The 13,312-nt window shown below is 43.2% G+C and overlaps 1 protein-coding gene across 2 annotated transcripts; it reads right to left on the bottom strand.

The window, feature by feature from the left end:
* Positions 1–6,362: 6,362 nt before the first annotated feature.
* On the bottom strand, positions 6,363–9,624 carry LOC110488643 (zinc finger protein 467). Of its 2 annotated transcripts, none has more exons than XM_021560949.2 (4): positions 8,360–9,624; positions 8,141–8,265; positions 7,838–7,958; positions 6,363–7,662 (listed from the first exon to the last, which is right to left on the bottom strand). In XM_021560949.2, the coding sequence occupies exons 1-4, from the start codon at positions 8,655–8,657 to the stop codon at positions 6,872–6,874; spliced, it is 1,335 nt and encodes a 444-aa protein (XP_021416624.2). In that variant the 5' UTR covers positions 8,658–9,624; the 3' UTR covers positions 6,363–6,871. The 2 variants fall into 2 exon arrangements, with proteins under 2 accessions (XP_021416624.2, XP_021416623.2); XM_021560948.2 differs by having other exon boundaries at positions 7,838–7,982; positions 8,360–9,617.
* Positions 9,625–13,312: the final 3,688 nt, after the last annotated feature.

Below are 13,312 nucleotides of genomic sequence, written 5' to 3'. Positions count from 1 at the left end.
ACCGCCCACAGCTCCGTACAAATCCCATGAAACTATTATCTTACGTTAACCCACTACCGTATAGTCTTGCCATTCCACTTAAACATCCTCAACATATCCCTAAAAATATAATCTATCATCTCAAACATACACACACACATACAATACCAGTCAAAAGTTTGGAGACACCTACTCATTCATGGATTTTTCTTTATTTTTTAAAAAAAGGGCTCAGCATATGTGGGAACTCCTTCAAAAAGGTTGGAAAAGCATTCCAGGGGAAGCTGGTTGAAAGAATTTCAAGAGTGTGCAAAGCTGCCATCAAGGCAAAGGGTGTTTTCTTTAAAGCATCTCAAATATAAAATATATTTTGATTTGTTTGACACTTTTTTGGTTACTACATTATTCCATATGTGTTATTTCATAGTTTTGATGTCTTCACTATTATTGTAGAAAATGGTAAAATAAACAAAAGCCCTTGAATGAGTAGCTGTGTCCAAACTTTTGACTGGTATTGTTCATATACACAAACACACCTTTTTACATCTTACCCACACACCACAGTCCAGCGCCATCATCATCTGCTCCATCATCATCCGCTCCAGCGCAGTGTCCTTCACGGGCTGCCATCCCTGACCCTGGCCCTGCATGTGTGCAGATGAGAGGGACAGACCCTGGGCTCGTATCCCGCGGTGCCGCCGACCACTCAGCCGTGAAGGCTTGGCCACAGACTGAGCCTGTTGCCTTGGCGATGCTGGAAGCAGAGCCACTAGGTTGGACCCAAGGCACCGGGCGTATCTCAATAGTCTAATGTGGCTTCCTCTCCAAGCCTCCTCTCCCCTTCATCTGCACTGATCTGCAAAGGCAGAGAAGGTGACAGCACCACGGTGGGACTATACCTACCGGGAATTCACTTCCACCTGTCCAGTTCGTTCATGTTAGTACAGATTAAGGGAAGGAGACAAGGGCTAGGCAGACATTTTAGACCATTGAGATGACGGGAAAAGGAAACTCCACACTGCTCTTGATAGTATCACTGATCTTTAATAAGCTTAACGTATCGGCCTCACGTCCTTCGTCAGAGCTTTTGTGAGTTTTTAAAAGTTAGCACCTTCATGTAGACCTAGCCCCGCCCACATCCGTTCCACGCATCGAAAGGGGTTGGCGGAGAAGGAAAAACAAATAAGTGCTGCCAAATATAACAATATGTATTTCATAAATATTTGAATAAAGTGTGTAAATAAGACGTATTAAAACACTTCTGTAAAACCACAAGGAGGACATAGACCTACCGAGCAAGACCATTGAGATGCAGCCACGGTGTCCCAAACTACGGGGCACATCCTCCCGAAGGTTAAGGTTAGGGTTCGGTTCAGAATAAGGGTTAAGGTTAGGGCAAGGGGTACGTTTAAGGTTATGATACAGGTTAAGGTTAGGGTTAGAAGATAGTTAATTGAAATTGTACTAATAGTTTGTAGATAGGTTATAGGTAGATGCTCTACAGACTATCCAAATAAAATGTTACCCTAGATCTATAATCTAAATATCTTGAGCATTCTAGCACTATCTGCAAACAACTGTGGATTTGTCATGTAATTGCATTTAGAATAAATTACAGAATGTCTATGCGATTTAGAAAAATGTCTAACATGGACCCAGTGTGTATGAAAGGGCTGAGACCGGACTGACGAGGTTGGTGTGTAGTGTATTTCCCCCTTTGAGAGAAACATAGATGGAATTACAATGAATTTGCATCCAATTTTCGTTTTGGGAGAGGGATGCCGGGATGGAGTGGGAGTTTATTCTCCCGGTGTTCTGAGTTTCTATGTTTTCAGAGTGGCTCCTCCCTCTGCGGGTTGCTAGGCAACTATGTGTCTGAGCAGAGCAGAGTGTTCCAGAGTGGGGGTTGGAGGAGGGGAAAGGGAAGAGCACCGGGGTCACCGGGAACAGACAGTCGCTCACAACCATCAGGCTCTCTGATTGGATCGTTTGGTATCCATGATAATAGTGCTAGCCCTATCATCATGCTGTGTGCTTTCTGTGACTAAGTTAATTTGTCGAGCAAGCACTGTAAATAATACAAATTGGGGTTCATCAGAATCTGTAGACTAAGTGTCTATAAATAAATGTTTTTTTTTTGCCATGTGAGATTCTAATGAATCGTCAGTGATTCATGAAACAACAGTTCACCATCAAGTCATCCCATCCCATCACATCTTCTATTTATTTCGTAAGAACAGTGGATTCATGTTGAGGTTTACATCTGACAGTGGAGGTTTGAACTTTGCCAGTGTTCCTCTGGACTGGTTCCAACACCAGTCTGTTCACTGACTCTTCCTCTAATCCCTCCTGTCTCCCCATCCTTCCCTAAAGCAGTTACTTTATCAACAGATAGTTTGTTGATCGTAGGACCATTTGTAGAGCACCTTTAGGGGACTGCCCGGACTACCCAAATAAAGTGTGACCAGATCTAGAATGCTCTATGTACAATGCAGTGATAGCAAATGATCTCCAATGGTTCGGGATTCAAAAACAGTGTCAAAATCCACATTTCCACAGACCCAAAGGGGCTTACAAGATAAAGGCCAGAGATGAACGTTTTAAACCAGCCTCCGCTAACACTGTTAGCACATCAAGTGAGTGCTTGAGTATAGTCTGGTAGATGGGAAAACGTCGCTGCCTTCAGCTACAGACAGCACTGTAATCTCCTAAAGCAGGACTCAGTACCGTCAGTAATGGCAACCTAAATGAAAATATGGCCCCTGGGGACCAGACGTTAGAGTAGATTATGAGCAGCCCTACGCGACACTAAACCCCTAACCCCCACTGTTAAGTCACACACACACACACATGTACAATCACCCACACGTGTGCACGTACACACACACACACACACACACACACACACAGGAACGTGTGTACGGTACACAGACACCCAACAACCACATACACATCAGAGGAGCGATAATTAGATTGATTCCATAAATTTGTGGAAAAACTTCTTCTTTTTTTTATTGCTTCCATCTGACATTTTTGAGGGGTGGATCATTTTACTCCTAAGTGGAGATTGTGATGGAATGGAACCTTGTGCAGAGGAGAGGCAACGGAATATTTAACAAGCAGCCGAGGCCGAAAATGAAATGCAACATCAATGAAAACATGGCATTATAGTTAGATTCCTCGTCGAAATATATCAATAACAACGGAAATTGACATTACATTTACAATTAAGGACATTCCCAGATTCTGAAGTTCATTGACTCTGAGAGCCACCACATTTAGGTCATACAAATGTCTGATAATACTTGGGTGATGTCATTCCCAACACACACACAACCACACAATCTGTCTGATTAAATGTTCATTTGTTTCCTCTCCCTGGGTGCAAAGCTGCTTATGCTCACAAGGGCTGAAAGGGGATTGAATACACCAAAATATACAAACAGAAAAACACAGCAAAGCCTTTGCGACCCTCCCCTTAACACATTTTATGCCCTAAATCTATCTGTGTCTGTCTGATTCCACTCTTTCTAGTCCCCACAAACACAAACACGGATGACAAGATGATCCCCCCCTCTCAGTGTACACACACATCACCTGTGGACCTAACTTACACCCAGTGTACACAAATATCCAACACTCATTGATAGCGTTCCATTGATACACACACCATAGATAGTGCTTCCTGTTACATGTTCCCTCTCCCTTTCTCTCTATGTGGTCTATTTGGGGGGCTGAGAGATTGGTATAACACTACAACACTAAAGCCTTGGGTCAGTGGTCTTTAATGGAACACATTGCAGTGGGTCGGAGGTCTGTAATGGAAAAGTTCAACCCCAGAGAGAGCCTGGTGACCTTGGCGAGGGGAGAGCTCCACGGGGGAGTCAGATAATGTAATGTTTCAATGAACCATAGACTTAGATAGACATTGCATCATTGTATCTGGGACATTAGGGCATCTGTGAGAGCACGGATAGCACCATTGAGGCCATCTCCATTTTAAAGTAGTACATTTTCTTCTAATATTTGTATAAGTTGGCAAACAAACTGAAAGGGTGCATACTGCCACCTGAAGTGTTTTGTTTGTAAAAGTATAAAGTCAAGGTTGGCGATTTACTGCCACCTGTCGATATGGAATGTTTGCTCATGAGTATAATTAATTGGCTGATCCCTCCTGGTGAACTGGATAGAATTATGTGATCCTACCTAACCCATAGGAAGTCCCACCTAGTTGACTACTTCAAAATGGTGAAAGTGCTCAATGGTGCTGGCCATGCTAAAAACGGTCTCTTGGGCACTAGTCCTCGATCTCTATGCAATGAACAAATCAAGGCTTAAATACATCACAGACCGTGTCAGCAGCAAAGCACCCCCATCCTATCACACATCCTGCTCCATGCTTCACGGTGGGAACCAGTGGTGTAAAGTACTTAAGTAAAAAATACTTTGAAGTACTACTTAAGTTGTTTTTTGGTGTATGTGTACTTTACTATTTATATTTTTGACTACTTTTACTTCACTACATTCCTAAAGAAAATAATGTACTTTTTACTCCTTACATTTTCCCTGTACTCTTTGCATTTTGGATGCTTAGCAAGACAGGAAAACGGTCTAATTGACGTACTTATCAAGAGAACCTCCCTGGTCATCCTTACTGCCTCTGATCTGGAAGACTCACGAAACACAAATGCTGCGTTTGGGAATTTTGTGCCCCTGACTATCTGTAAAAAAAAAAAAAAAAATGGAAAATGGTGTTGTCTGGTTTGCTTAAAATAATACATTTTAAATTATTTATACTTTAACTTTTGATACTTAAGTACATTTAAAACCAAATACTTTTACTCAAGTAGTATTTCACTAGGTGACTTCTACTTGAGTCATTTTCTTTTAAGGTATCTTTACTTTTACTCAAGTGTAAAATTGGGTACTTTTTCCACCACAGGTGGGAATCACACATGTGGAGATCATCCATTCACCTACTTCCGTCTCAAAAAGACATGGCGGTTGGAACGAAAAATCGTAAATTTCGACTCATCAGACCAAAGGATAGATTTCCACCGGTCTAAAGTCCATTGCTCGTGTTTCTTGGCCCAAGCAAGTCTCTTCTTATTATTGGTGTCCTTTGGTAGTGGTTTCTTTGCAGCAATTCGACCATGAAGGCCTGATTAACACAGTCTCCTCTGAACAGTTGATGTTAAGATGTGTCTGTTACTTGAACTCTGTGACGCATTTATTTGGGCTGATATTTCTGAGGCTGGTAACTCTAATGAACTTATCCTCTGCAGCAGAGGTAACTCTGGGTCTTCCTTTCCTGTGGCGGTCCTCATGAGACAGTTTCATCACAGCGCTTGATGGTTTTTGCAACTGCATTTGAAGAAACTTTCAAAGTTCCTGACATCTTCCGTATTGACTGACCATGTCTGAAGGTAATGACGGACTGTCATTTCTCTTTGCTTATTTGAGCTGTTCTAGCCATAATATGGACTTGGTATTTTACCAAATAGGGCTATCTTCTGTATGCCACTACTACCTTGTGACAACACAACTGATTGGCTCAAACGCATTAAGGAGGAAAGAAATTCCACAAATGAACTTTTAACAAGGCATACCTGTTAATTGAAATGCATTCCTGGTGAATGCCTCATGGAGCTGGTTGAGAGAATGCCAAGAATGTGCATGACAAAGCTGTCATCAAGGCAAAGGGTGGCTACTTTGAAGAATCTCAAATTGAAAATCTACTTTGATTTGTTTAACACTTTTTTGGTTACTACATGATTCCATGTGTCATTTCATAGTTTTGATGTCTTCCCTTTAATTCTACAATGTAGACAAAAGTAAAAAATAAAGAAAAACCCTGGAATGAAAAGGTGTGTCCAAACTTTTGACTTTTACTGTACATTCACACACGCTGCTGCTACGCTCTGATCAGTATTTGTATATAGTCGCTTTACCCTTACGTACATACATATGACATATTGCCTTGACTAACCGGTACCCCTGCACATTGACTCAGTATCAGTAAACGTTGTATACAGCCTAGTTAATGTTATTTTATTATTACTATTTTTCCTTTAGTTGAGCAAATTGTTCTTACTTACTTTTTTAAAACACATTGTTGGGGGCTCGTAAGTAAGCATTTCATGGTAAGGTCTGTTGTATTCAGCGCATGTGACAAATACATTTTGATTCGATTTCTATGCATTTACAATGGAGAATACAGCAGTAAGAATGCTCTCTGGTGGCAATCAATGGTACTGCACGTACCCAGAAAACAATACTGTATCTTCTTCCTGCTTTTCCTCTCTCCCTTTGACAAATATCCTGACCTTAAAGGACCAAAGAAAGCATACTCAGAAATAAGATACTGTATCATCATTTTAAGATTGACCATAAATACACCTTGTTTTATTATGGTTAATTACTTTATATGAACAGTACACAGAGGATGAACAACATTGAGACAAAATAGGGAACGTTATGTATGCCATCATATGATACATAATCAGCGTGTACTTGCATCACTGTTGCTAACATACACAACCATGTACAGTAACTAAAGGCTAAAAGGAAAACGAAGCACCGTTTCTCTCAGTATAAAAACAACCTCCGGTAAGCCATCCTTTGAAATGATGTAACACTTAGAAATACCCCCTCTTCCTCTTTGTAGGGAGTGCTGCTTTTCTTTCTCTGCCTCTCAATTTCCTGTCTCTTCAACATTGTCTCTCGACGGGTAAAGTCATTCCTACGGCACATTCGTTCAAAATGCAAAGAGAGTTCCAGGGCAGGCTTAATTCACGTAAGACAAAAACGCCAAATAGGAACACTCATTTTCCATCTTAAAATATATTCTCCCATTAACTCCTACTGAATTTGACCCTGTAATCCTGACCCTTTACCCAGTAGAGGGGAGAGCGATGCCATCCTGGTCATACTCATCCTCATGGTATGGCAGGTCCGGGTGTACCCTCTGGTGGTGCACCCTCAGGTTGCCCCTGTGGGCGAACCGCTTGCCACACTCCTGGCAGACGAAGGGTCTCTTCCCCAGGTGGACATCTCTCTGGTGGGCCCGGAGATTCCCGCTGCGGGCAAAACGCTTCCCACACTGGGTGCAGCCAAACGGCCTCTCCCCTGTGTGGACGCGGGTGTGCACTGTGAGCTCCGATGGAGTCAGGAAGCTCTTGTCGCATACCAAGCAGGGGTACATCCGCACACCTGTGTGGCGCAGCAGGTGCCTACGCTGGTGGGATGGGTAGCTGAAGCTCTTACCGCAGTACGGGCAGGTGTAGGGTCTTGCCCCACTAAGTGTGTGTGCGTGACCGTGTGCATGTTTGTGAGCGTGTGTGTGTGTGTTGGGGTGTGGTCTGATTGGGTCCTTGGAAGCCAATGACCAGCGGTTCTGATTAACTAGGCCCCTCCCTCTGTCGTCTCTTGGTCTCAGGCCTCTCTGGGATTGGTTGGTTTGGTCCTGTGACTGTCGGGGCTCTCTCTGCTCTAGTACCTGGTCTGGGCTGTGGTCCAGGAAGCTAGGATCCTGAAGGTCTAGAGGAACCCCACTCGCCCAGGGGTCAAGCCCAGGAGACCTGTGGTCAGGTCTGGGGGAAAAATGTCCAACCCGGGGTTCTTGAAAGAAGGAAGTGGAGCTCTGGCTTTGAAGAGGTCTATGGTCTCCCTCCCAATGGGATACTAGCAAGACATAGGAACAGAAATATTTAGAGAAACATCAAGAACGGAAGACAAAACATACAAACCAAATCTATAATTACTCTATGTTTGCAGACACAAGCCCAATGCAACAGAGGTTCACTTGATCTAAAGCACAAATGTGCGGATTGATAGGTTAAAGGTTAAAAGTCCTTACACTTTGCCTTGGTCCCTGGTGTGTCAGACAGGGGGTCTCCCAGCCTCTGGCTCCCAGCAGCAGAGCTCCCCCCTGGCCCTTGTCCCTTCCCCTCCACAGGGGCAGGGTGGGACTCCCCAAACTGTGGAAGAGGGCAATGTTTAAGCTGAAGGAAGAAAGTAAAAAAGTGAATGTGGGGGTTAGCATCATTGCAGTGTTAAAAGCATTTGAATTAGTTCATCTTTGAAAATACAACTCAACAATCTCAGTAACAAGACTGCAAGGCAGACATTCTTATCATGTTAGAGAATGACTGTGACTGACCTCTTCTTTGACGGAAGTCCTCTCCAGCTCTGTCTCCTCCTTTTTCATCCTGAGCGGCTCCTTACACCCCCTGTCTTGGACCAGTGGGGGGGTCTCAGAGGCGGCATCCGACTCCCAGCTTGAACCTACACAGACGGAGCAGGACAGACAGTAGTTTAGTGTTAGTTTCAAAAGAAATGTTCCTAAAATCAATACAAGAGACACATCTGATTCTCTTACCAGGTCTAGGTTCAGACTGCTCCCTTGGGCTGTCATCTCCTCCTATTTTCCTTGCTGGTCCTTCTATCACATCCAGTAGGCCATCTTCTCCATCTCCTTCCTTCTTCAGCCTCCTCTCTGCCCGTTCCAGCCTACCCCTCAGGGCTGTGATCTCCTCTCCTCTCTGCATCAGCTCTTCCTGCTGCTCACACAGACTGCTCTCGAAGATCTTGGCGATCTCACACACCGCCGCCGCCAGAAGAGAGTCCATAACGGTGGCTAGCTGGGCGTGGAAAGCATTCCTCACAGAGTCCAGCATCGTGGCGACAGTGGCGTCCCTTACCCCCTGCTCTGGAGGAGCCAGGGGTAGATAGATAGGGCAGATGGTTACACCGAGACTCAATGAGAGGAGGACTTCTGTGCTGTCAATCAGGTGGGGTGTGTTACCCAGGCGGGTGGTTAAGGGGAGGTGGTCACGCAGCAGTATTTTAGAAAGATTTGACCCTCTGACATACAGTGATGTGGGAGTCAACCTGCGTCTGTCTCTTCTCCGCCACGATAATCTCGTTCTGAGCCAGTCTGAAGCATAACCAACTAGCCAACGTTAGCTACATAGCCAAGTAGCCAACACCCGTCAGGAATCTCTTCTCGTTAGACAGCTAACTTAGACCACTAACATCCAGCCTACATGCTAATAATAAAAGATGACACTAACCACAAAACAAGCACTGTGAAGACTGCAACCAGGCGAATCAAGCTAACGTAGGATGGCTAAACAAGGCTAGCTCTGGATGTGAGGGTCAGCTAACGTTATCTAGCTAGCTTGTTAACAGAGATGTCTTAAACCTGTAAGAGCAACGTCTGCATGTAGCTACAGTGCTTGCTGTAGTAGCCGAGTCATTTGGAATTTGAGTGGACAACTCAAATTTGCAGAATTTAGAATTTTTCTATTGACTAAAATGGCTAGCGAAATCTATGGAAGCAAGCCATGTTGATTCTCAGTATCGCGATAGCGTGACTTCAGTTTCTCGCAGTTCATTAAACGAGTGATGGGAGAAGGATAGCAGTGGAACCAGATGTGACCAGAGCGTGGAGCGATACTGCACATTGACAAAACAGAAACGACTCATCAACCTGAAGATCCAATGGCTTGAAATAGTTCATGTCCAAGCAAACGGGGAACATTTCATATTTGTTATTGAGGTTTTTACTGTCAATGTTTGTGCAATCACAAACCTTCTTGTTTACCCAACCGTGGGACTACAGATGAGCATTCCGGCTCAGCTCACCAAATAGATCCGTCTCTTTTGGCTCCCAAACGGTTCTTAAAAAAAAAAAAGGTGTATTTCTCAAGTCAAACAATTTGTTTGACTATGATTGGTGTTAAATTCGAATTAAATTATTACATTAAATAAAGCGAATAAAATTATAAAAGTATAACTTTTGAATGTATCTAAACAAAGTGCATATATATCTAACAATTCAAAATGAATACAATCTGAACAACATAATAGAATATTGCAACACATCAACAAAAAAACATAACAATGTGCAAATCTGCAGCATCCCACTTAAAACATTAAACTGGTCCCTCTTTTCTCTCTCTTCTTTATTGCCATGTTATAACCAGCAGCACACAATAACGCTGACCATATTTTGCTTTTATGAGAGATTTGCATTCAGAAATGCAAGCTGCCTGACTTGAGGGGCTGATGCGGTTTCTTCTCTCAGTAATTATTTGTCCCGTTTTCGGAGAAGACCCTCTCAGATGGGAACGGATGTGGCCACTATGCAGTCTCCCTGTCATGACTTTAGTAAGCCGTGGGTAGACAGAGGCCTTGTTCTTCCACCAGCTCTTCCACCTCCAAATAGGATCGGACCTCCATTATGGCATCTGCTGAGGGGTTCCTTCGTGCTGCATCCCCAGTTGCTCGCTCATCAAACAGCATCCAAAGAGCAGACGTTTGTGGCACTACTGCTGGTGCTTCTGCTCCCTCTTCTTCATGTTGCCCTGGTGCCTGAGCCAGCTGACTGCCGGGGCTGTCCCTCCCTGCTGCTGAGGTTATTCTTTGAAGAGCCTAATCAATCTCTCTGGCATCACTGAAGGATAACTTCTTAAACCTGGGGTCAAGTGCAGCGGTTTCTGATAGTACGTGATTATATTCCATTCTGTGGAACTTTCTGTCCATTGATGAACATAAGGTGTCCATCAACTCTGTCACATGTCCTGTGGTCACATTTGCTTTTCTCTAGCGGCTGGCTGTGATTCGCTGCAGGCCCTTCCTTACACAGGAGTATCATTTTTGAGGCTGTCACATAGTTGAAAAGAGAGAACAGTAACTTATTAGTTCAGGTTCATGTTTTGTCTACTGATACTACATTCTCATCTACTGCTCATACACATATATAATACTGGATTAAATAATGATGTAGTAATAACTGCTTACTGTACCTCTCTCCACTAATCTCCACAGTGATCTGCTCAAAGGGTTCCAGGACTCTGCACACCTCCTCCACCACCTCCCATTAATCTTGGGTCAGAACATCAACAGGTGCATTGACAATGGCCATGGTAGAGATGATGGCATCCGTTGACTCAAGAAACCGCTTCAACATTTAGACCCACAGAGAGAGAACTGCTCCTTAAAGTAACTAACTTTGGCCTTCCGGATAGCCTGAGTGCACTTATTTCTCATTTGCCTGAACGAGAGCCAGTCAGCCTGAGTATGCGTGTGCTGAGCATTTCGACCAAATGCAATTCTTGAGATGGAGTAACTCTGCCAGATCACGGTCAAACCAGGGGCTGAACCTGTTTTAATTTACATTTTATTTATGGGGACATGTTAACAATACCACTGAAAATATCAAAAAGAAGGTTCAAACATCTTCGACAGATCAAGCTGGGATCAAGCTGATGCTGTACCAATTTACAGAGGCCAAGTCAAGAGGGAAGGCTCGCTCATTAAAGTTTTTTTTAGCAAGTGTCTATGACAAATCAGGACAGGTAATTTCATTGAGCAGCCACTATGAACATAAGCTGTAAAACAGTGATCATTAAGGTCATTAAAGAAAACACCAGACTGATACCTATCAGGATTATTTATGAGGATAACATCAAGGAGAGTAGTCCTTTCTGGGTGTTTGGAGTCATACCTTGTGGGATTGGTAATAATCTGAGAAAGATTTAGGGAGTCCCATTGCTTTAGGACTTGGTCAGGTGGTTTACGCATGTCCCAATTCAGGTCACCTAGCAGGACAAATTCAGACTTAGTGTAAGGAGCCAGGAGAGAGCTTAGGGCAGGTAGGGTACAGGCTGGTGCTGATGGAGGACGATAACACCCAGCAATAGTCAATGAAAAGCTATTTGAAAGTTTAATGCTTAAAACCAGCAAATCAAATTGTTTGGGGACAGACTTTGTGGAGACAACCGAGCACTGAAGGTGATCCTTGGTAAAGACTGCCACTCCCCTACCTTCGGAAGATCTGTCTTGACGAAAAAGGTTATAGCCAGAAAGTCTTTCTTAACCACGTCTCAGTAATGACCAACACATCTGGATTGAAGCTGTGAACCCACACTTTCAATTGATCAATTTTAGGTAATAAACTTCTAGTGTTAACGTGCAGAACACCCAGGCATTTATAAGAGCAGAAATCAGTGAAACAGATATCAGAGCACAAGTCAGAATTGGGGCTAGCTACAGTAGATGGGCCAGGGTGTACATGCACATTTCCCGATATCATCAACAGTAATACAATCAAGGCACGACAGGGAATAGGGAGAGCTCTGCAGTGCTGATTTATGACATCTGAATGTGCATCAGATGACAACAAGATCATATTGTACAGCAATTTCATCAGGTAACATGAATACAAAGCCAGCGAGAGGTGGTTAGAATAGGATGGGAGTCCAAAAGTCCATGTAACCAACAGAGAGTGTGGGAACAAACACAGTCTGTCCTAGTGATGGGTCGGTCGCGAACGAGTCGGCTCTAAGAGCCAGCTCTTGTAGGTGAACATTAGGAGCCGGCTCGCATATCAGAAGAGCCAAAGCTATTTATTAAAATAAATAAAAAATTAAGATATGAATAACCAAAATATTTAAATGACTAGAATTAACTAATTCAAAGAACAAAAAAATAAATAAAATAATATAGGCCTAAATGCTCAAGCTCACACATTCGTTCAGACTGTCTGCTCAGACTAACAGCCTCACCTGTTGTTCCTGTCAATCAGACACTGTCAGGGAAATTGCAAGATTATGTTATAATGCCTGTATTGCATTATAATGGTTGTTTTATTCGACAGAATAGAGTTAACTATTGGGTGTGTGTTCTACTGAGGATGGGCCTCTATGAGATAACACTGACAGAGGAGATTTACGATGTATTTGGGTGGTAAAACCTAAAGAGCATTCCAGAGAACATGAGTAATGCTTCTGCTCTATACCGTACCAGGAAGAGATGGTTCCAGTTTGGAGTCTTAACCTTGTGAACATTCTATGTATCTGTTGTTCGTCATGAAGATTGAAAGGGGTGTATCTTGGCTATAAAATACCTTTGTACATTTGTTTTATCACTCTCAACGGATCATTAGAAATGGTGAATCGTTGAAAGTCATTGCTCTTGCAAAGCTCTTATTAAAGATTTTGTTTAAGTATAACTCTGACCTGTGTGATAAGTTTGTCTCTCCTTATTTGATAGTAAAGAAATGAACCACCACAACACGCAGTGTCAACCAATTAACCAAAGATGCGTGAGGGAGGGCCGAGCCAACACACTCACAGTCACACACTTAGCAGTCGAGGAGAGAGGAAGGACAACTGTGAAAACAACAGCTGGAAAATGAGTAAGAAGCACAGTAGCATTTGGATGCATTTTAATAATGTAGACAATGTTAGAGCAGTGTAGAATTTGCCAAAACAAAATCTCATATAAAGCTGGTTCTACTCACAAGCTACTCCGGCATATTCGAACT

Source organism: Oncorhynchus mykiss, chromosome 14 (assembly GCF_013265735.2).
Source record: "Oncorhynchus mykiss isolate Arlee chromosome 14, USDA_OmykA_1.1, whole genome shotgun sequence".
Classification (NCBI taxonomy): domain Eukaryota; kingdom Metazoa; phylum Chordata; class Actinopteri; order Salmoniformes; family Salmonidae; genus Oncorhynchus; species Oncorhynchus mykiss.
Note: the sequence above shows the minus strand (reverse complement) of the source record. Positions and strands in the feature narration are given on the sequence as shown.

Bases quoted from the DNA above. Each gene is read 5' to 3' on its own strand.
- LOC110488643 (XM_021560948.2), bottom strand. From the start codon at position 8,657: ATGCTGGACTCTGTGAGGAATGCTTTCCACGCCCAGCTAGCCACCGTT. The intron at 7,983-8,140 runs GTCAGTCACAGT...TTCTTCCTTCAG, and splicing joins GGACTTCCGTCAAAGAAGAG to CTTAAACATTGCCCTCTTCC. The intron at 7,663-7,837 runs GTAAGGACTTTT...ATGTCTTGCTAG, and splicing joins ACCAGGGACCAAGGCAAAGT to TATCCCATTGGGAGGGAGAC.